At 35.9% G+C, this 24,411-nt stretch overlaps 1 protein-coding gene across 2 annotated transcripts in view; it reads right to left on the minus strand.

Moving 5' to 3' along the window:
• LOC128855599 (uncharacterized) overlaps positions 1 to 21,611 on the minus strand; it is a 46,149-nt gene extending 24,538 nt beyond the window's left edge. For both annotated transcript variants that reach the window (XM_054090628.1, XM_054090629.1), the window contains exons 1-3: positions 20,797 to 21,611; positions 4,718 to 5,008; positions 4,287 to 4,632 (exon numbers count right to left, since the gene is read on the minus strand). In XM_054090628.1, coding sequence (XP_053946603.1) covers positions 4,287 to 4,632; positions 4,718 to 5,008; positions 20,797 to 20,802 — 643 coding nt within the window. In that variant the 5' untranslated portion in view covers positions 20,803 to 21,611. The remainder of the gene's footprint in view (positions 1 to 4,286; positions 4,633 to 4,717; positions 5,009 to 20,796) is intronic.
• Between the last annotated feature and the right edge of the window lie 2,800 nt (positions 21,612 to 24,411).

Below are 24,411 nucleotides of genomic sequence, written 5' to 3' on the forward strand. Positions count from 1 at the left end.
CGCGCTTGTATTAAATTTTGCGTCACAAATTCAATGATGCGAAAACTTTACACGAAATGTTGGGTAACCGTTCCGGTAATGCTGCTCTAAAGCCATTTACGAGTGGCATGAATGCTGCAGAAAAGATCGTAAGTTCATCGAGGAGGTAGTGGTAGGCCATCGACATTGAAAACTGATGGAGACACAAACATTTTTCTTTTTCCTTGTTCACTCCTCTCGGGAGCATAAAGCCGCGACAAGATATTGGTCTTGCGTTTAACTATTTGATTTGAAACATAAACCTAAAGAGAAAGAATAATGGATCAATAATCGCGACTTAACCGAATGAATCCAAACCATCATTCATCAAACGCATCATTACTGAAGACGAGACGAGATTTTATGAGTACGACACGCAATCCAGGTATCAAGCGAATCCGAATGAATGAACACCAAAAAATGCTATTTTTTACAGCGAATTTTTGCCAGAAGGTCAGACAGTTAATAAAAATCAATATTGGGGTGTTATGAGACGTTTACATTAAGCAATTCGACAAAAAGGAAAGGTTTTGTGGGAAAATAACTCGTGGATTTCACAATAAGATAACGCATAGTGCCGTCATTATCCGTGAATTCGTGACCAAGAACCGTACGAATGCCATTTAACAGCCATCAAATTCATCTCATATGGCTCCCTGCCATTTTTTTCTGTTTGATTGAGTCCAAGAACCAGCACGGGGATCGCGTTTTAATACCCGAAAGGAAGTAATGAAAAAATCGAATACGGCTCTGTTGGCTATACCGGAAAGAGAGGCCAAGAAATGTTTCGAGAGCTGGATAAAACGCTCGCATAAGTGTGTTACAGTTGAAGGGGGAGTATTTTGAAGGCGATAACATCACAGGCTCTCATAACCTTTGACGCAAAAGCTTGGACGATGACAATAACCGATGGGGCGTCATTTGGAGTGTTTGAGAGAAAAATTCTGCGCAAGATTTTTGGACCTTGGCGAAGGAGCAATGAGCCGAATGAGCTTTACGACGTTAGGTGGGTCATGTCGTCCGAATGGATCCAAACGCTCCGGCTCTGAAAGTATTCAATGCGGTAGCAACTGGTGGCAGTAGAGGAGGAGGAAGGCCTTCTCTGCATTGGAAGCATCAGGTGAAGAAGGATTTGGCTTCACTTAATGTGTTCAACTAGCGCCGGTTACCACGAGAAAGAAACGAATGGGTGCACTTTGTTGAACTCGCTCAGAATCACGCTAATTAAGAAGAAGAATATCATTTTGAGGAATACAATTTTATTTAGAATTTTCTGAATAAATTCCGCGACCTTTTTGATCAAGGTGATATGCACCTTAATTCACATACAATACCCGTAGGTGAAGGGCTAAAGTGCATTATTCTTTGCGCATTCTCTCAAAAAATCATAAAAAAGCAACGGAATTATCCTGCAACTTCAATTTTGTATTTTATTATGCTAAAATTTAATGAGTTGTAAAATTGAGTATGAACATTTCCTTTAGAAATTGTAATTAAAAACTGAATTTTGAAAGTTCCTCTACGTGCTGCCTTTTTTACAGAGTTTTAAAATAGTTTCGCGTCCTGGTCATAGCTGAGGCTTTGATATTTGTAAATTAAACAATTCTAACGTGCAGGTGAAATAGAAAAGGATGAAAAGTACTGTATGTATGTACTTTTTTTAAGTTTCACATTTGGTATTGAGCGACAAACTCGCTTGCCTCGGTTTTCATTCTACTTTTCTGCAATAGCTTAAGTCCTATTTGAGTCGAAGGCAGTACGTTGTCAACTTGGATGATGTTCAATTTAAACCTTCTTCACCACCTCTGGTGTACCACAAGGTAGCATTCTAGACATCTTTCCACAGTTCAAATTGAGTTAGTCTGGAATTGAAAAACGTCAAATGAAATGCAGAAAAAAACTTGACGTTTAGGTGCGGTTTACATTCAACATCGGCCCTTGAAATTTAACCACCCTTTATTTAAAGAAAGATGTGATCTCAGGCACCAATAAAAAATCATCTGAATAAATGTTCAGTTCGGCGGCATATAATAGAACGTTGGCGAACGAAAATCAATTTAATCGTCCAAATGTGCGTACAATCGGAAAAATTGTGCAAAAGTTTGAGCAAACCGGGTCTGTAGGAGATGTGAAAACACCAGTGCATACTCGTACAGCTCGTACTACGAGAAAATATTGCTGCTGTTCGCGATAGTGTGGTTGAAGAGCTGTCCACCTCAACTCGTCGTCGTGCCCAACAATTGCACCTCCCACGCTCGTCGTTGATGAACATTATGCATAAAGACTTGCAGAACTAAAGCCTCTTGATCATTTCAAGCGTCGTCAATGGTCAGAATGGTGGCAGGAAATGGCAACAGTGAATGACCAATTTTCGAAGAAAATTATCTGCAGTAATGAGGCACATTTTCACCTTAGTGGATTCGTCAATAAGCAGAATTGCCGCATTTGGGCGAATGATAATCCAAGAGTGATTGCCGAAATACCAATGCACCCACAAAGAGTGACTGTTTGGTGCGGTTTATGGGCCGGCGCCATCATTGGGCCGTATTTTTTCCAAAATGAGGCCGGTCAGGCAGTTACTGTGAATAGTGTTCGGTATCGTGAGATGATAACGAACTTTTTGTGACCCGAATTGGAAGATATGGATGTGGACGATAAGTGGTTTCAACAGGACGGTGCGTGCCACTTGTCACAGAGCTAACGAAACAATGGCTCTTTTGCACGAAAAATTTGATGGCCGAATAATCTCACGTCGCGGCGATGTCAATTGGCCGCCAAGATCATGTGATTTGACACCGTTGGACTTCTTTCTTTGGGGTTATTTGAAAGAAAAGGTGTACGTCGATAAGCCAGCAACAATTAAAGAGCTTAAAGATGAGATAATTCGGCACATTGACGGCGTAGAACCTTAATTATGCCTCAGCGTCATCGAAAATTTGGACCACCTCGGATGGAGGTGTGCCGCCGAGGTCGCGGCGGCATTTGGGCAATATTTTGTTTTATGCGTAATTGAGCTTTACTAGTATTATCATAGTAAGGAGAAATAACAATAATTTTCTAAAAAAATTGTACTTTCTTCAAAATCAACACCGGCCTTTGAAATTTGACCACCCTTTATAAAACATTTCTCCATATTTATAAAACATTTCCATATTTTGATAGGTTAGAATGACTTACGTTCATTGGGTTTCTCGGATCCTATGCCTTTGTATGTTTATATTGCACCTTTAGTGCTGTTCAATTTTAAATCACTCGGCAAAAGAAGGTCAATATTTTCTTCAGCTTTTATTTTTTGCATCATGCAAGGAGTTTGTGACAGTCGGTCACTTTTAGACAGAATACATTTTTATGTTCCGTGGAGGTATCTGTGTGCTTTATTGTCTTTCTACGCAGATAATGCTAGAACGAATTATGCACGTAATGCACCTATTCGGAGGTCCACAAATAGACCAAACCTCAACATCCTAAAGCAATTTTTGCTGATATTGTGAAGCACTAAAAAATAAAATAAATAATTGGCGCGTACACTTCTGTTAGGTGTTTTGCCGAGATCTTCCTCCTAATTGTGGTGTGCGTCTTGATGTTGTTCCACAAATGGAGGGACCTACAGTTTCAAGCCGACTCCGAACGGCAGATATTTTTATGAGGAGCTTTTTCATGGCAGAAATACACTCGGAGGTTTGCCATTGCCTGCCAAGGGGCGACCGCTACTAGAAAAATGTTTTTATTAATTTTGCTTTCACCGAGATTCGAACCAACGACCTCTCTGTGAATTCCGAATGGTAATCACGCACCAACTCATTCGGCTACGGCGGCCGCTCGGAAGCTCTAACTCAAGTATAATTGTTCATTAGTCTGTAAGGAAATATTGTTTCATCGACTAAATATGGAAATAAATAAATAAAATTATAATGGATTTCAACTTGCCCCTAAATGAGAATTCATAAAATTGTGGTGAGAATACAAAGAGTTAGCCCTCGCTTAATTTGACATTATCAGACGTTGAACTGATGTAGTTGCACTAATTTTTTTACATATTTGTGTTTACAAGCAACTTTTTTCTTACTGCTGTTGTTTCTTTGGTCTTCTTTGATTACATTAATCTAACTTAACTTTTTATTTGTTTGTATTACAATCCTTCGCGTTTGTTAGGTTCTCTTCTCGTTACTCCCGAATATCTCATCTACACTAACGCCTTGTCAAAGTTACAATCCTTCTATATTTTCTCTTACTCAAATAGAAAATTTAATGTAGTAACATTTACTCACTTTCTGTGTGCACAGCTGGACTCGCTGCTGTGTGCTTAGTACCGCTGCTACCACCCGACGAAGCACCCGAGAATGAACTGAATTTGGCGAATGGATGCACAGCTCCGCCAGTGGAGTAGCCATGCGAATTGATCTGTGCCGAATTGATGATCGCTTTGCCAACATCGGTGACCTTATCGCCAGACGAAGCAACTAAATTGCCGCTGGCACTCAACGCATAGCCGCTGCCCTTAATCAATTGGCCCTTGAGCGCTGTCACACCACCGGTGATTGCCTTTACTGCCTGGAAAATAGTGTTGAGCACTGATTTCTTAAATGACCACGGATTATATTCAACTGAATTGCCCTGAAAATTTGATTGTTGAAAGAGAGAGAAAAATGTTATAGAAATATTTTTTTTTGGAAATAATAGCTTAATTTGTGGCAAATACATGAACCGATTCGTATGACTTGTAGCCATCGCCACCACTGGCGCTACTGCCGCCCGAACTGCCTGAAGCTATGGAAGCCGAAGCCTGACCGATGCTCGAAAGCAGACCAGATTTCAGATGTGTGACATAATCGAAACTGCCGGAGCGTTTTTGTATTTGTGATTCCCCATCTGAGGCGGCGTGATCACTGTCGGGCAGTTCGACGTCCTCCAGTGAGATGGATTTGTCGTCACTCTGTGCGGGATAGCTGTGACCGAGTAGGGGAAGTGTGAGCAGCAAAATGTAGAAGAGCTAAAAAGAGACAAATCAAGTGAAATAAATAAGTTGCAACATTGCATAAATTTAATGTTTGTTTTGTAATATACAGTTATTCTACTTCCAGGAAAATACATCAGTAAAAAATATTGACAAGTGGCACAAAGCTGCTACTTAATGGCATTTTTAACAGTGCGCTTGTTTATGTCACCACTTTAAGCTAAACGCGACGCATGCGCAACATTTTTTTGCTTGCTTTTTTAGCGAATATTAAGTGGAAATATGAATTACATCACTGCCGTTAACTGCAAGAAGACGGTGCGCGAAGAGAATGGGCGTATCTCCAGCGTGTAACCGACGAATTGCAGTTGTCAATAGCTTTTTTTATATCCGCAGTTATATGCAAGTGAATTATTTATGTCGTGGCATGCCACGTACAAGAGCTGCATTCCTAATGGCTTTCTTTAGAGGCATTTAAAAACATAATAATAATCATAAAAACAAGCAAAAATTATTGGCTGCATTCCTAATAAGTAGCAATTAAAGTGCCGCGTACCCAATTGAATTTTCCATTTTAGTATCTTTTTTCAGTTTTTATTGCATTAGTGGCTCTCTAAAAATATTCCATAACAACTTGACGATATTTAAATTTGGTAATCGCTGGTTACACTTGAGTACTTGCCTAAAACTTTTACAATGTTTTGCTACTTTTTTCTTATTTTATCTACAAAGTCGATCGTACGACCCAATTTCACGCTCGATTTAACCAAAAATTTCCAATGCACTTAACAATCTAACGAATTTAAGTTCGATATTTTTTCGTTGCATCGCTAAAATATGTGGTCACTATAACCGTGTCTTGCAAGGTTTTTTGATTACTGCAGATGCTTGAATTTCAGTATTTTTCGTTAGTAAATTGAAAGCTGCATAAAACTTTGTAAATACTTGAGTGCAAAAATCGAAATTCTTGAGCTTTAACACTCCGTTGGACACCTTTTTTAAAATCTTCTATTTGGGCACCCAGGTCTGGCCGGAATCTTATGTATTTACATGCATTTGTATGCAAAAATAAGGGCTGAAAATATTTTGGTTTGTGAAAAAGGATTTTTTTTGTTTTCTCCTTTATTTTGACTCATTTCGAAGAAGGTTGAAGGAAAGAAGTTGATTACAATGCAATTTATGGTAAAATATGAAACGATATTTATTTCTAGATTCGGCGGCAGGCAAGCAAAATATGTATAAGAGATTTTTGAGTGCTGTTGACATATTGAATTCTTTCTTGCTTCCAATACAATAGAAACGAGTTTTTCCGACGAAGCTTTTCGCGTTCTTGTACACACTCGCTGTGAGTGTATATGCTACGGTTGGTTGGTGGACTAGAATATTCCCAGGGATAGTAATTGGTTTGTTGAAAAATGATTCCATAGCCAAACGAGTAGGGAATTGAGTAATAACGGCTGGATAAGTCGTAAGATTTTCGATGTTTGCAAGGACCAATGTGTTTGATAAATCCGTCAAAAAATTTCGTCTCGCATCACTTTTCTGAGCCAATCAACGTGCTTACAAATACACCACATCACCACATTGGCAATGCAATGACATGCAAAATATTGCAAAAGAAAGCAAAGATCCATTGACTTGGTGTCCGTTTTGATGTCAAATCTGTGACCATTTCGGACCATCAGACCGAGGTGCTTTAGGAAAGGTGTAAAAATCCTTTTTAAAATGTTATATCCATAAATCGATAGAAAATTTAATTTTAGGAAGCTACCTGGAATCTCAAGTCGTTAGCTGTAATAGAAATATGTTAAATTCACATCGAAAGTCGAAAAAGGATTAAAAAGAACATAAAAAAAAAATTAAAAAAAAACAAAAAAAAATAAAAAAAAAGAAAAAAAACTCCTTAAGAAAACAGAATAAATATTCAACCGCCTACAAACGCCATATCATGCTGCGGCCAGGAGAAGTATCCGCGCTTTCCCCACGTCCCCAATAAACGTAATTTTAGCCGAAGCAGGACTGCCAGCTATCTCGCATAGAACACTGAGCAACTCAATGATGCTAATTCCAAAAATGCTTCAATGCAGAAACAAATTACTGTTTTCATACTTTGAATCAGAATGGAATTCACAGAGAGAATGCCGGTTAGAATCTCGGTGAAAACACCAAAATTAAGAAAAACAGTTTTCTAATAGCGGTCGCCCCTCGGCAGGCAATGGCAAACCTCCGAGTGTATTTCTGCCATGAAAAAGCTCCTCATAAAGAATACCTGCCGTTCGGAGTCGGCTTGAAACTGTACGTCCCTCCATTTGTGTAACAACATCAACACGCACACCACAAATAGGAGGAGGAGCTCGGCCAAACACCCAAAACGGGTGTACGCGCCAATTATATATATATATAAGCACCTCGACATTGTTTCTGTACCAGCGCTCTCAGCAATCGAAACGCATCCTCAGTGGTTGGTTCCAAGATCTATCTTCCTCACCACTTTATTAAAATATCCAAAATCTTCTACCATCTTCAATTCTATAACAAATTGGTTCCACCTCTTAGAGGTAACAGAGGGTTTATTTTTACATACGGATCGAAGTCTGACACCAGCACTACGTTAGCAGTGACAAACGAGCTTGGAGGCTTGATTTCGGTCGGTGCAATGCCAGTGTATTGCTCGTTATTTACAGCTGAAGCAGTTGCGTTATTTGAACCACATCAACAACACACAACTAATTAAAAAAATTCGCAAAATACTTCTAAAACATAAAAGTTCCATAAAAATTATTATTACTCTCGTTTTTATGGTTAAAAAGTAAGAAAGAAATAATAAAATAGTTTAAAATTTTAAATGAAACTCGTTTTTTTATTCAACATAATCTCCGTCCCACTTCAACGCACTTAATTCAAACGTCCTCAAATAATTTTATACTATAACTGTAAGGAACTCTCCCTAAAACTCCTCCACATCTCTTTGCTGAATTTTTGCCGAATGCGGCACTTAGCAAACAGCTTTTCCATATGTTATTCTTCGTACGTGTAAAATACGATGTACTCATTCTTCTAAAAAGCCTGAGGCATCGCCAATTTCGCGCTTGGTTCTCAAAAATATCATACATCTCCTTAGTAATTTTTGATATTGCTGCAGTTATTGGACGTCTACTATATGGCTTATTTTCCATGCCTGTACAAGGTGGCGTAAAATGATTCATCCCATCGGAAGATTTATAATTTTTGCAATTGGCGTCGTACGGCAATAATATTTGCCACTTGTGAACTGGTCAGCTGCAGTATACATAGTATATAAACCGAAAAAGTTATTCAAAAACAAAATTTGATGATTAATTTTGCACCTTTTTGTACAATCACGTTTTACTTTAATATTCAGTGATTCCTTTAACACGCTTTCGTCATTCTTTATGAATTCCTGTTATTGCTAAATCTTCCAAAAGAAAGAACCCATTCAACGAATCCATGTGAAGTGATTAAAGTATTTTTGACGTTGCCGTAAATTGTTTTGAAAATTAGTTTTTAGTTTGAGTACTATAAAAAATAAACTGAAAAAATTTTGAAACAAAAATGTATACCTTTGCGATTTATTCAATGTTGAAAATTTTGGTATACAGTTTTTTTTTAATCAAACATTTTCTGTTCTTTCTAACACTTCAGAATTATTTTTATATATTATTATTTTTTGTTAAATAAAGTTTTTTTGGAAAACAAAAATTTTTTTGAAAATTTTTTTTTTGAATGAAATTATTTTTTAATTTAAAATAAAGTTTTGTTTGAACAAAATTAGTTTTTTGAAACTAAAATTTTTTTTGAAACAAATGATTTTTAATTTAAAATAAAATTTTTTTTTGAAAAAAATTATTTTTTCGAAACCAAAATGTTTTTGTGAAAAAAGTTTTTTTTGAAAAAAAAAATATTTTTTATTTCAAAATAATTTTTTTTTGTTTTGTAACCAAAATTTGTTTGGAAAATGTTTTTTGAAAAAAAAAACTATTTTTTATTTTAAAATAAAGTTTTTGTTTTTGAAAATTATTTTTGTGAAACCAAAATTTTTGTTTGAAAAAGTTTTTTTCTAAGAAATTATTTGTTATTTCAAAATAAAGAATGGAAAAAATTACTTATTTGAAACCAAAATTTTTTTTGAAAAAAGTTTTTTTTGAAGAAAATTATGTTTTATTTTAAAATAAATTTTGTTTTTTGAAAAAAACTATTTTTTTGAAACCAAAATTTTTTTTTGAAAAAAGTTTGTTTTGAAAAAAAAACAAAAAGTTTTTATTGTAAAATAAAATTTCTGTTTGAAAAAAAAAATATTTTTTGAAACCAAAGTTTTTTTGTGAAAAAATTATGTTTAGTTTAAAATAAAGTGTGTTTTGAAAAAATAATTTTTTTGAACAAAAATTTTTTTTGAAAAATGTTTTTTTTTAAATAATTTTGTATTTTGAAATAAAGTGTTTTTTGAAAAAGGTTTTTTTTTGTTTATTGTGTTAATGTCATAGTTTTTTATTGATTGGGATTGTGCTCAGTACTCCTTAAAAGTTTGAAAAATTGTGACTGCTATCAGAAATAAAATTTTGTCCTACAACTATTAACAACAAGATATCAAAATTTGTATACAACTTTCGCATAATGTTTTCATATATCCAGACCTCTGTAACCTGATCGTCCATTGAGATTGAAAAAACGCCAATATTTTTATTTTTGTTATTAATTTCTCTTCATAGTCCGAAAAATATCGCAGAAGCTCGACCAACTGCACCTACAATTTTAAATTCTGGTTTAGAAAAAAAAAAAAAAAATTTCGCTTTTACTTGTGAATAATACAGCATCCTATATCTGTGCGTAAATAAATTCTCGGAAATGGTAAAAAAATTTATATTTAAATACAAAAAATGTTCCAAAATTTTTTATAAAAAAATTATTTAATACCTATATCCAAGGATCCTCCATGAAAGATATGTGAATATAAAATTTCAAGTCAATCGGAGAAGATTTCTTGGATAATTAATAAAAAAAATTAAAAAATAAGCAATTTTTTTTGATTTTATTAATTTTGAATAGCTTGAAAAATTCATATCAAAATTAATTTTTTAGCTTGAAAAAAATTATTGAAATCCAAGCAATTTTTTAGTCACTTAAAACTTGTAATTCATTTCATTTTCTTGAAATTCAGATTAAAAAGTTTCAAATTTAGATGAATACTTTTTGGATTTTTCTGAATTTTGTATAAAGTCTGACTTTAGTTTTTCTAAATTTGCTATAGTTTCTGATTTTGGTATATTTTTTTGGATAAGGAATGGACAATATAAAAAATGCAAAATAATAACAAAAAAGTTTCAACTCGAAAAACGTTGTAAATGAAAACAAAAAAACAATCACCATGTACCTACTCAATTATGACCGCAACTGAAAATCCAATATTTTTAATATTACATACACCAATATTTTTCTCTCAGCATAAAATAACACACATGAGTAAAGCATTAATGAGTGAAATATGCGAAATAAAAAGGTGTAAAGTAGCGAATAGGAAACAAAAAACAGTTAGAAAAAATCAATGAGTATCCACTTATAATTCGTGCCAGTGTAACAATTCACACAAATTCCCAAATTCCTCAGCGTGTACGAATGCATCAAATCTTTACGGAAATGTACGAAATTTGCTTTGCAGTTGTGTCAAATGCCGCTTTGTGTCGGCAAAGCAGTCGCTAATAAACGAAACGACCTACGCCACTCAGCCAACGTAGTAACGAATGCGCAGTGTTGCGGTTACATGGTAAAGTAACTAAGGCTTGATGTTGTTAAGGGAAGGAAACGAAAGTATTGCAACATGGGTGTGTCAAGTGTCCAAAATAAATAAGTGAAAGTGACACGCCGAATGAGCCAACAGGCAGAGCAGACACAAAAGTGCGCATACGAAATGGGCACCTGAATGGACAGACATGTAAATGGACAGACAAATGGAAGAGTAAACAGACAGATATACTGAGATTCACTTTATGTTATTCGGTTTACTTTTAATATTAAAAAAAAAATGTATACACACATTTACATACATAAAAAAGTATAAAAAAGCTAAATCTGATCGTTTTGCATTAGTTTTTGTGTTAAAGTCTTAAAATGCAAATAATCAATTAACATTTTTAGTAGGTTTTTACACTTTGCACACTTGCTGAAGGCCGTAAGTGAGCGTGAAGCTTCGAAAATTTCGAATTGCATTTGTTGAACTCATTTTGATTGTTAAGATCTGTAACACTTTTTGAAGGCATTGATCTAGTATTCAAATGATTATAGTTAACAGCAAAAAAAAAAAACAAAAAAACAAAAAAAAAACCAAAAAAAAAAAAAACAAAAAAAACAAAAAAAAAACAAAAAGACAAAAAAAAAATAGATGTATTGTATTTTACAAGCATTTGTGGAGATTAAACTCAAATTTATAATTTAGTGACCAATTTGAAGCGCTTTTTTGGGTTCGTAAACATCAAATTGCAAAAAATCACCTGTCATATACAAAAAAAAAAAATCTGCCTATCTTTTTAAACAGTTGGTTTAAACAGCTGACGCACGTTTCGTGTTTTGTTTCACTGTCAAACATCTTCAGTTTGGTCTATAATTTAACCATAAATCGTCTTATAAACGAACAACGCTTGCAAATCATTGAATTTTATTATAAAAATGCGTGTTCTGTTAAGAAAGTTTAAGACCCACTTTTTATCGAAAAATTGTGTTCAGCGACGAAGCTCATTTTTGGATCAATGGATACGTAAATAAGCAGAATTGTCGATATTGGCCTGTAGATCAGCCAGAAGAATTGCAAGAGCTACCGATGTATCCAGAAAGTGCAGCCGCGGCCAACATTTACATGAAATATTCTTCAAACATTAAATTATATGGACTGTACTATCGATGTAAATAAAAATTTCACGCATCTTTCTGAATTTGACGTGTGTTTTGTTGAAAAATTGGGTTTGCACCGTGTTACTGTAAAGGTGGTCCAAAAGCACCTGCATTTCATGAAAAAAAGGGACCGCGTAACATCGCCAAATGCATGATTTTCAAGGCTCAATATGATCTAACATTCATCAAACATACACAAAGCGGTAGACGAGACGTTGGTTTATGAGTTCAACACGCAATCCAGACATCAGACCAGTGAACCAAGCCCGAATTAAGCAAGACTACAAACACTATGTTGTTTTCAGTCAAAAACGAAAGTGATGGATTACAGTGGTATTGTATGTACATCGCGAGGTTTTGCCAGAAGGGAAGTTAATAAGGACTATTAACCAATTTTGCAAAACAGCAATTTGCCAAAAAAGAGAAGATTTGTGGGAGAACAACTTGTGAATTTTGCATATTTTTGATAACACACCGTCGCACTGTGGCACCATTATCCATGAATTTTTGACCAAGAACGAGTCGAATACCATACAACAGTCATCGAATTCAGCTGATATGGCTCCCTACGATTTTTTTCTGTTTGTCGAGTCAAAAGATCACTACAAGAAACGCATGTTAACGGCAGAAAGGAAGCTATACCGAAAATAGCGTTACGAAAATAAGGCAGATAATAATAACAGCCTAGAAATCCAACGTAGAATCTCTCTTGCCAACAAGTGCTACTTTGGACTAAGTAGGCAACTGAGTAGAAAAGTCCTCTCTCTACCAACAAAACTAACACTCTACATGGCTCTCATCATGCCCGTCCTAAAGTATGGCGCAGAAGCGTGGACGATGACAACATCCGATGAAGCGACACTTGGAGTGTTTGAGAGAAAGATTCAGCGCAAGATTTTTTGACCTTTGCACGTTGACAACGGCGAATATTGCAGGCGATGGAACGATGAGCTGTATGAGCTTTACGACGACTTATAGCTGAAATGGTTGAAGTACTATTCTGGCAGTCCCTAAGAAGCATAAAAGCGCCATTTTGAGACCATTATAAGACCTGCAACAGGCAGATATCTATAGTTAGCCAGCGCTTTTGATGGCATGGAGCAGATTGACGTTGGGACAGCCCCAGGCTGCCGAAAAAAGGATCACCCAGTGACCTTAATCCTCTACCTGCCAAATCCGGACATTCACAGAGAAAGTGCTCAACACTCTTCATATCTGAAAGATCTCCTCCACAGCTTCTGGAATAGGAGTTGAATTGCAAACCTAGTTCTTTTGCGTGTGTGCCGATGTCTGAATACAGTCCGGAAACTTTTTGATCAGATGGTATGTGTGCATGCTTCACTGATTTTTAAATATGCTGCATGTAAGTAAAATAAATGAATGTATCCGAAAAGGAGGCTGCACTTAATTAGTTTATTATCGTTATTAAAAACTTCTTTAAAACACTATTTATATGCCTCTTAAGTTAGGTAGGATAACCGCTTGGTGTGATGCAAGGTCACTGAACTTTCTTCAGAAGAGAAATTTCAATCAATGACTTACACTAACAATGCAGTAGCTTTTAGTTATACGGAACCAGTACTGATCACGTCATGGCTGACCTTCCAGCTGATTTTTGTGACAAGGTCTTAGTCATTAATAAGCAGTCAATATTTTCGTATAGGAGACCAATACTAAATGATGCGCCATTCCTCGATTAATAGCTTAATAGTACCCTCCAGTAAAGTGTAGATTATTTCGTATTTTTAATCTATTTATTATTGTAGGTTAATTACTTTTTGTTCGTTGTTATGAAAATTATGTTAAATGCAGCTTCTTCTGCGCTTCAAACGCAGTGTATCGGAGATGATAAATTGAGTTCAAAATTAATTTAAAAAAAGTCCAATACTTGAATGTCGATTTGTATGTCAATACCTTCGGCCAGACCTATTACAACATAACGAATTTGATTAAAACATAATCGCCGAATTCATTAGATATTTTGTACATGAAAGTGTGTATGTGTGTGTGCCTGTAGCTTCAGCAGACAGTCAATTCACTCCAACGACAATGGATAGCACAAAATTCGAATGCTATAAAAAATTATATAATAGCAGAAACTATCGTTAGCATGCAACAATACAATAACAACAACAACGGCAACAACAACAACAACAACACAAGCCAATGACAACAAACAACTTTCGAATACTCGTAGTCGCATAAGCAAAAGCCGATATAAAAAAATGAAAAAGGCGGTTAAGCTAATAAAAATGTTGAAGTGAAAAAAAAATATTTCTAAATACGAGAAATGATAAACAAACAAAAACCAAACACTGGTGAGTAGCTTAAAAACAAAAACAAAAAAAAAAGCGGTACCAACTAAGAAAACAAGTTTCCGTGGACAGCAATTTACCATCGGGCATTGAACAAAGTGCGGGTATGCAAGCATTTCTCTTTCACTCGTAGAGGAAGGTGCAGAAAATCGTAAGAAACAAAAAAAAATGTCATAAAAAATGAAAGAAATTTTGCTTACATTATTTTTCGCCATAAAAAGTAGTGGCATATACAGAAAAAACAAAAAACAACGCAAGAAAAGTGTAAGTAATGGAAAAATAATAAATTGTGTGAAAGAGAAAATGAAAACGAAATACTCGGCATGCACTTGAACTTGTTGTAGCTGCGCGCTGCACTTGAATGGCTACGCATGCGCGAATATTTGTCCATTCGCTAGCATCTAAGCGAGCTTTTTATGATATTTATTGTTTGGTATTCGGCTTTTATTGGTTAATACCGTAATTCAAACAAATTGGGAAGATTTATGATTGCGGTTACTTAATAGCAGCAACAGCGACGTTATGGCCAAGCGGCAAACCATGTAGACGCGGTGCAAAGGAATATTTAAAATTGACAGACGGCTCTGCGAACTTTTCAACCAGGAACCCTGACCGAAAATGATGGAAGGAGGATATCAGGAACTGATTATTTGGGCTTAGTATGGAGGTAGAGAGAATGCTGTGGGAATAGCAAACGCGCCCATGGAATAGCAAACAGTTTTTTCGGAAATCAGTCTATTTAAGGGTTAGGGGTAGTCAGAATTTAAAACAAAAATTATCTTTTTTTTCAATTTTCTTAAAGTATAATATTTACCTTAAAAATATTCTGTGAAAATTTGAAGTGAATCCGACAAATACTTTTCGAGTTATTCAACAATTAACGAACGGCGCTCGGGCACTCCGGAATCGATAGCAAAACTTTAAATTCGTTTTTCTCAAAACTATGGTTTTTGAACTTTTTTTTTGAAAAGGCGGCCGGCGTAGCCGAATGGGTTGGTGCGTGACTACCATTCAAAGATCAAAATTAAGAAAAAGTTTTTTCTAACAGCGGTCGCCCCTCGGCAGGCAATGACAAATCTCCGAGTGTATTTCTGCCATGAAAAAGCTCCTCATAAAAATATCTGCCGTTCGGAGTCGGCTTGAAACTGTAGGTCCCTCCATTTGTGGAACAACATCAAGACGCACACCACAAATTGGAGGAGGAGCTCGGCCAAACACCCAAAAAGGATGTACGCGCCAATTATATGTATATATTGTATATATATATATGTTTTTTGAACTGGTTATCGCTGTAACTTAAAAACCGCTTGGTAGATTTCAATAAAATTTATACTGCTTTTGAAAAACATAAAAAACTCGTGCCTAATAAAAGGATTTTTCGACGGTATAACGTCTTATAATTCGATTTAGCCGGCTTCATGCACCAAAAAATGCGGCGTTATCTTGCTCATGCGGCGTTGCCTTGCTCTGAGGCTTGAACTGCAAGCGAGAGCGCGGAGCGAACGACAAAGAGGCACAATCGACCCCCGCGTTCGGCAACGTTCGACATCTGGCTCTCTCCTACTTGAGTGAGCATATATATGTATGTATATGCGGAATTTGTGCAATAAAAAAAAAGTCGATTTTTTGATAAGTTTAAACTGGTTTCCCCCCTTAATAAAAATTATAAGAAAAAATAAAAAAAAAATCTAAATGGTGTTTTTGAAAAATTAAAAAAAGAAAATTTGTTTTCTCAAAATTAAAAAAGAAAAAAATTACAATAAATAAGAAAAGAAAATTAAAATATTTTTTAAAATTATATTTCATCGTAAAAAATTAAAAAAAAAGTTATAGAAAAGCTGAAAATAGTGGTGTTGAAAAACTCTATTAGAATTTTAACATTAAAAACGTGAATCTATTAGAACTGCAATTTTTTTTAATTGTTCATAAATCTTTGAAAAGAAAATTCTGGGGTGCTTTTCAAAATGACAAGAAAACATTGTTTTCCTAGAAGCTTTGAACAAAAAAATGAAATTAAAAAGAAAAAATTAACGTATATTTTTTAAGCATATTTTATCTTAAACATTAAAACAAAGTTTATAAAAATGTGGAAAAGAGTGATTTTGAAAACTAAAGTTAAGTTTCAAGGGCCGATATTGAATGTGAACCAAGCCTTAACGTCAACGACACCTCTGGACTTCTTTCTTTGGGGTTATTTGAAAGAACAACAATTCAAGAGCTAAACGATGAGATACTTCGGCACATTAACGGCATAGAATCTCTATTGTGCCTCAGCGTCATCGAAAATTTCGACCATCGGATGGAGGCCGCGGCGGCTATTTAGCCGATTTTTTGTTCCATACGTAATTGAGCCATATCAATATTATCATAATAAAGAGAAATGACAATAATGTTCTAAACAAATTGTATTTTATTCAAAATCAACACCGGCCCTTGAAACTTATCCACCCTTTACATTAAAATTTAAAATTTTCAAGTGCTTGAAAATTCTAGTTTAACTAAATATGCCTCAAGAAAAGCGAATTATGGAGCTTCGCAATGCCAAGGTGTATGATTGTCAAATCGCTCATAAATATATATGTATACAGTGAAATTCCCCATTACGGACAGTCCTTATAACCGGACAGCTCCAATAACCGGACAAATTTTGGGAACACAGGTTTTTCATTCATTTTTTCATACAAATATCATCCTAATAAACGGACACTCTAATAACCAGACGCGGACAAAGTATTTCAAACCATTTTCATAAAAGAAATTTCTCATAAACGGACAAAATTCAAAAATATCACAGCAAGCTTTGTTGTTCATTATAAAAATGAAATAGGTGATTCTCCTTTTAACATGTATGCACACATTCAAGTCCTGTGCTTTAAATTAAGAGTAGTTTTCCATTCAGTTTGTTAAGTCAGTTGGATGAGAATGGTTGCGCTCAAAGTTCGTAATAATATGGCGCCGAAAAAGAAGGTACTTTCTATTAAAGAAAAAATGGAAATTATTAATGTTTTCGAAAAAGATAAATTATCAGTACGTGGAATTGCAAAGAGGTTAAGTACAGTGAGCCCAAAAATTTAATGGTAGGTACACGTTTCTTTTGCTTTGAAAGGTTCAATATTGGCAAAACACTAGCTGCTGAAATCAATAAAAATAAAGAAAAAATTCGTTCTAAATGGGAGTCTGGAGATCATGTTCATCAAAAGCGAAGCTTTCTTAAAGAAAGCGGCTCTGAAATAGACAAGATGTGTTTTAATTGGTTCGCTAAAGCTAGATGTCAAAAAATTCCGATTTCTGGTCCCATTTTGAAAGCAAAGGCAATGGAAATTGCAGGCAAACTGGGTGTACCTAATTTTAATGCTTCAGATGGATGGTTAAACAAATGGCGAATAAAGAATAATGTTGCTTTCAAATGCGTATCTGGTGAAGCTGCAGATGTAAACCAGGATGGTGTCGAACAGTTTAGGACAAAACTGCCATCTCTGTTGACCGGTTACAAGCCTCAAGATATTTAGAACGCAGACGAAAGTGGGCTTTTTTTTCGTGCCTTATCTGACAAAACCCTCGCTCTTAAATCCGAAAAATGCGTGGGCGGTACACTATCAAAGGAAACACTTACAATTTTGTTCTGTGCTAACATGGCTGGAGATAAGGAGCTGCTTTTGGTTATAGGTAAAGCAGCCCGTCCTCGATCTTTTAAACATGTTCCAATCGCAAAACTGCTAGTGGATTGGAAGTCTAATAAAAAAGCATGGATGACTCGAGAAGTAATGAGTGAATGGCTGCAGCAGTTCAATCGAAGAATGAAAGCCAGAATCGAAAAATTATCTTGTTTTTAGATAACGCGGCTTCTCACCCAAAGGAATTAAACTTAACCAACATAAAAATTATTTTCTTCCCGCCAAATACAACGGCAGTTAGCCAACCACTTGATCAAGGTATAATCCAAAATTTTAAAACTTTGTATAGAAGCTTAGTTTAAAAACACTAGTATGGAAATGTAAAGACTTTTACAATGTACTTAATCGATATATGTATTTATATGCAATACTAAAGTATGCAAATATTCTTTACTTCCAAAAATTTCTTAAATAAACTATGTACAATACAATTTATATGTGTGGTATATATTTTGTGACTTCATCCCTTATAAGCGGACATCTCCTATAGCCGGACAAAAACACTGCGACGGTGAGTGTCCGGTTATAAGGAATTTCACTGTATATATATTTATTTATTTATTTGTAAGTTATTATTTACTATTTGTATTTATATATTACATATTCAGATGCCTTCTCCAGTGTTAATTTTAAATTTCATAAACTTGTCTGAGAGTTCTAAAGAAATAAAAAAAAACTAGTTCTAGAACTTCTTCTTCATCTTGATTGGTGCGTTACCCGCTTACGTGATTTTGGCCGAGTTTAACAAAGCGCGCCAGTCGTTTCTTTCTCGTGCTAATCCGCGCCACTTGGACACACCAAGTGAAGCCAAGTCTTTCTTCACCTGATCTTTCCAACGTAGAGGAGACCTTTCTCTTCCTTTGCTACCAACAGGAATACTTTCACCGCATCAAATACTTTCATAGCCGGAGCGTTTGTATCCTTTCGGATGACTTGACACAGTTAACGTAGCCGCTGGATCTTTATGCTTTAGAATTACTCAGAACAAAGAACGCTCGATGAATTTGGCTTTCTAATGGGCTTGTTTTGTAACGATTTTAAATTGATTCTCTTCTAATTGATTTTGAACTAGTTTGGAACTAGTTGCATACTGGTCTAGAACTTGTTTGGAACTGAGTTTGAACTGTTTGCAAATTGGCTTCAAATTGTTTTAAAACTGGTTTAGCACTGTTTCCGAACTGGTCTCATTTCATATATTTTCAATGAACCAGTTTTGAAATTACTCTGTATAAGCTCAGTTGGGAACTATTTTGTTTTACTTTTGAATAAATCGTTACTAAAGGGATTCTGTGGCTCTTTTTTCGTGTCTGTACATCCTAGTATTTAATGCAAAATTTACTATATAAAGTATGGATTATGCTGATACTCCTACTAGTCTCAAGTCAATAAATTTGAGATGCCATTTTGGTGAGTTGATATGATTGGTGTGTTCTCACTCATTTATAAATTTCTTCACCCAATTGAGTGATGAAAACCACTTAGAGACAGTCAGCTGATAATTTGGCCAGATAGACATGCAGCGAGAGGATGAGAAAAAATTCTTTGAAAAAAACTTTCAGTAGTCTAGGGATATGATAATTGCGAAACTTTTATAAAAACAAACAAATCTGAAACAAAAACTGCTGCAAGTATTTTATTCTAGCAATGGGTCTGCCGCACTTCATAGAGAAAAGGGCATTTCCATGAGATAAAGAAATTTCTTTTTATTCGTATTTATTAAATATTGTATTATATTTACGAAAACATTATCTCACTTTATTTTTGTATATCTAAAAATTAAAAAAAAAAATTATTAAAAAAAAAAGTTAAATTTAAAAAAGTAAAAAAAAAATATTAAACAAATTTTTTTTTTAACTTTTCTCTTCTGATGGCCTACCAAAATATACTGGACATTGTTTTTTGCGACTAGGTACTGCTTACTGAATACCGGTACTAAGTGACGGTAGAAATATTGAGCAACTCACCGGCGCTCTGCGAGTGGCTTCTTCATACAGACCAGTATCAAAAGCAGCTTTTCAGCTATCAGCGGAACCATCCCCATAGACCTTCGCAAGAAGAGCGCAAACGGAGATGGGAGGCAAAAATCTCAAGAATTCCAGAACTATGGTTCTCCGACAAAACTTTGAACAGTACCTTATCTGAACAGATGGATAGTAAGACTAATATCCGATTTGAAAAAGTGAGTAGAAAGAAATAAGGTGGGTGGAGTTAATTATTACCTCACACAATTTTTGTCCGGACTGGGGTCCTCTCGCATGTATTTGTAGCGAATGGGAAACCTACCAAATTGCATTTATGGAGATACTGAACACAGAAGACATTGAACGAGTTCGGACAAAGTCCAATAGAAGAGGAGGGTTGTTTTTAGATAAAAAAAAAAAAAAAATATTTACCACAATTTCTCAATAGAGATGCTAACCAAAACACGAGCATGGGAATGCGTAGATTTCCAGAGTGAAAACACTTTTTGCAAATAACTCGCATGCTGTCATTTCAGATGATTGCTGTTTTTGCGCCTTTATGTTTTGTTTTATTGTAATATTTTTTACCTTACCCAAAGCCTAATAGCTGATTCCACTACTCAATAAGGCTTGCTTGAACAAATGGCGAAAAATGGCAATTGCCAATTTTCATTCGATTCATTACGCTCGATAGGCGACTCATTCGTTGAACACTTTCACTGCTTAACACTGAAGATGCAGATTTTTTAGTTTTATAAAATAACTTTTTGTCATCTTTTTCTTGCTTATCTCTTTCGTGAACGCTACGAATGTGCAATGTGAGTGCGAGTTTCAAGTATATGGCCAAGCATTTTTGACTGGATTTTTTTGAATTTGGAATTTCTGCATCGCGCATTCCCCAACACTCATTCATTAGAGGCAAGCGCACTTACAATCGATCACTCATTCACTCACTCATTCACTTATAAACTCACCTTCATTTTGATGATTTGCTGTTTGTTGTTTGTTGTATTTCAGCTTTAAGGTAGGAAAATTTGTCTTTGACTAGCGGTCACTTTAAAATATTTTATCCTAAAAAGGGAACTCTTTGCCAGCGACTTGCTTTGATCAACAAAAACTCGCTGTTTGCAGTTATGCGTTGTACGCGCGCGCCAACCACAAAATGAATATCGAAACAAAACGTATTGCGAAACTCTGCAGCACCGACGACGACGACGTGCGTTGCGTCCGGTAAGAAAATCACTTTTACTTGCAGGCGTTCGTATGGATTAAATGTCGACCGAAACCGCCGACCAAAAAACAAAACAAAACAAAAAAAAAAAAAAACCACAAAAACAACGTTTCAATAAGAGAATACAATTTTTGTAATAACTGATCGGTTGTTGTTGTGAATTAGTGGCTTGCTGTTTTTATTGTTATCCACTGGAAGTGCCCTTGTTTTAATATTCGTTTTACGTTTCTTCCGCTGATTTGCTTTGGCTTTTGCGTGTGTGTTTGTGTTACGTTTCACTCAACTTTCTTTCCACACATAAATTTCAAGACATTTTTTTTTTTTAATTTTTTTTTTGTAATTTCGTGTGTTTCATACCAAGCGCTATTCCAACACTTTGCAATGGCAACACTTTTTAACAAAAAAGTTTATTATTGGTATTTCATTTATGTGCGCGTTTTACACTTTTCCTCTATGCCTTCTCCCGTTCACTGGACACTCAACAACGCGTATGCGGGTATATTTTTAAATTGCTGCTGCTTTGCTACTGTTGCCGCTTTCTTTAAGCTGTTGCTGCCTCGGCGTATTCAACTAATCTGTCGTTCGCTTTTGCCGCGTCTGTGACTTTTAAAGTAAATGTTGCAGCTTTAGCCGGCAATGGCTACCTTCAGCTCACTCTCTTTAAGCGACTTGGTGATTTGTGTCTCTGCGCCACCAGTCAGGTGCATGCAAATGTATATTTTGATGGTGGCAAATTGTACGCACGCATTTGGTTTTTGGCTCTCTGCAGCGTGCGCTCACTCATCACGCCGCCACGAGTTTGTGCTCAACTAATTTGCTCTTAATTTTGATTGTTATTATTATTTAACTTTTTGTTTGTTTATTTTTTTTTTTTTTGATATAACAAATTGTTTTGCGTTAGTAAATTTTGTGTTGACTTTATTTCCTTGACGCACCACAAGTGCACCGATTGTGTTAGGCGTACATTTGATATCAGAATTTTGCAATAGTTTAATGGTGCGGATTTGTGTTATTGTAATTGTAATTGACTGCTACTATTATAATATGAGTTTATTGTTTTTTTTTTACTATTACTGTTTTGCTTCTGCAAATGATATTTATACGCGTTTGGGTTTAGTGCAACTCATTTGGATCGTCAAAGAAATATCAAAAGACTTAAGGCACATACTCGTTGTTGTCGGTACAATAACAGGAGGGAAATATTTGATTTATGTAGCTGATTTTTATGACCGTTGTAATTAATTATGGTAAGCATAGGAGATTGGAAAATAATTTATTTCCAGCAGTCAAAATGGCACAATTTGATAGAGGTAAGAGGGGGCTCGTTTATTGATGAGGGATTACTTTGAAATTAAGGAAGTATTTTGTTGATGCTGTCTGAATGCATGTCATGTGGTTAAACTTGTATGAAAAAGTTCACAATCAAGTGATTTTTTACAGCCCTATTATGTCTTATTAGTACTGCATTACTATCTGCCCAGCTGCCGCTTGCTCTCAGCAAGGTGAAAACAAAACTCGGCCGGCGGATACCCTGTTTTTTAAAGCTGATTATAGGCATTCAGAAAGGTGGTTGGTAGATGCGACATCGAAACCAACGTGTTCCAGATAGAGCTTGTAGCAATCAGATAAGCATGCAAATTACTAAAACTTTACAAAAAAAAAATTTACAAGAGTAGATATCTTTCTCATAATGGTATCAAAACAGCGCTTTAGTGCTACTTGAGGAGTGCTAGGTGCTCTTCAACCATTTCACCTAACTAGCTATCATTCAGACAGTCAAGCAGCTATCACAGGCTTTGATTCCCATTTCATTTCCACCAAACTTGTTATATAGAGTAGAGAGATTAACTAGAATTGCTTGGTCACTGACTTAAAATTACTCTGGTATGGGTTCCCGGTCAAAGGAATACATATAGGGGGTAAAGAGGTAGCGGATGCGTTAGCAAAAAAAGGTTCGGCACTAGACATAACAGAGGGGGTGGCATTTGCTACTCCATTAAATACAATAGAAACTTTACAGAGCTTGATACTACTATTCTTTAGACATAGTGCTTATGGTTTCAGGAATGTTTCCAACCACAATCAGTGAGATTATGGAAGGAGCTCTGGTATAACTCAGCAATTGGGCAACGGACTGTGGTTTAAGTGGAAACCTGAGAAAAACTGAACTGATGCTATTCACCAAGAAAACCAAGGTGCCAAACTTTAATCTCCCAAAACTAAACGGCGTCAGCCTCACGCTAACCAAACAGGCAAAATACCTAGGGATTATCCTGGACCCAAACTCAGCTGGAAGTCCAACGTAGAGTACTGGGTAAAGAAAGCGAATATAGCACTTTACATCTGTAAGAGAATGTTGGGGGAAAAATGGGGTCTCCAACCAAAACTATCCAACTGGTCCAACACAGGCATTGTAAGGCCAATACTAACATATGCGGCACTAGTTTGGTGGCCTGCAACAGAAAGGAAATACAACAAAACTAAGCTGAACAAGATACAAAGAACAGCGTGTATCTTAACTACAGGAGCGCTTAGCACCTGTCCTACTGAAGCGCTCAATGTACTAACACATCTATTTCCATTAGATTTACACATTAAAACAATAGCTACTTGTAGCGCGGTGACACTCAGATACATAGGAAGCTGGACAACAAGGTCGTACGGTCACAGTAAGATTCTCCTACAGGGACCCTCGCTGCACAAAAATGGATCAGACTACACACTCCCCGACCTCAACTTCAAGAAAGGATTTACGGTACGTTTTCCACCGAGAACCGAGTGAATCAAAGGAGAGGTGATTGGAAGACACGATATCGAAATTTATACCGATGGTTCTAAGATGAACTGTGGTGTGGGAGCTGGGTTCTATTCGGAGCCACTCAACCTATCTCAATCCATGCGTCGTCCGGATTATGCCACCGTATCCCAGGCAGAACTTTGAGCGATCAGAGAAGCTGTAAATCCCTAGAACTCTTCAAGGAGTTTGGTGCAAGAGTAACTATCTTCTCAGACAGTCAAGCAGCTATTAAGGCCTTAGACTCCAACTACATTTCATCCAAACTGGTCCTAAAGTGTAGAGAGGAGCTGAAACTGCTCAGCCATTGGCCTGAAATTACTCTGATATGGGTTCCCGGTTATAGGAACATATGGGGCAATGAGATAGCGGATGAGCTAGCAAGAAAAGGTTCGACACTAGACAAAGCAGAGGCGGTGGCAGTCTCCACCACACTGAACACACTAAAAGCATCCATTGCTTCACACTATCATGCTTTAGCCGAAAGAAGATAGAAGCAAATACCTACATGTATTACAACAAAAAACACATGGCCGTCATACAAAATCCAAGGGACGAATGACC

This window comes from Anastrepha ludens, chromosome 2, assembly GCF_028408465.1.
Source record: "Anastrepha ludens isolate Willacy chromosome 2, idAnaLude1.1, whole genome shotgun sequence".
Classification (NCBI taxonomy): Eukaryota; Metazoa; Arthropoda; class Insecta; order Diptera; family Tephritidae; genus Anastrepha; species Anastrepha ludens.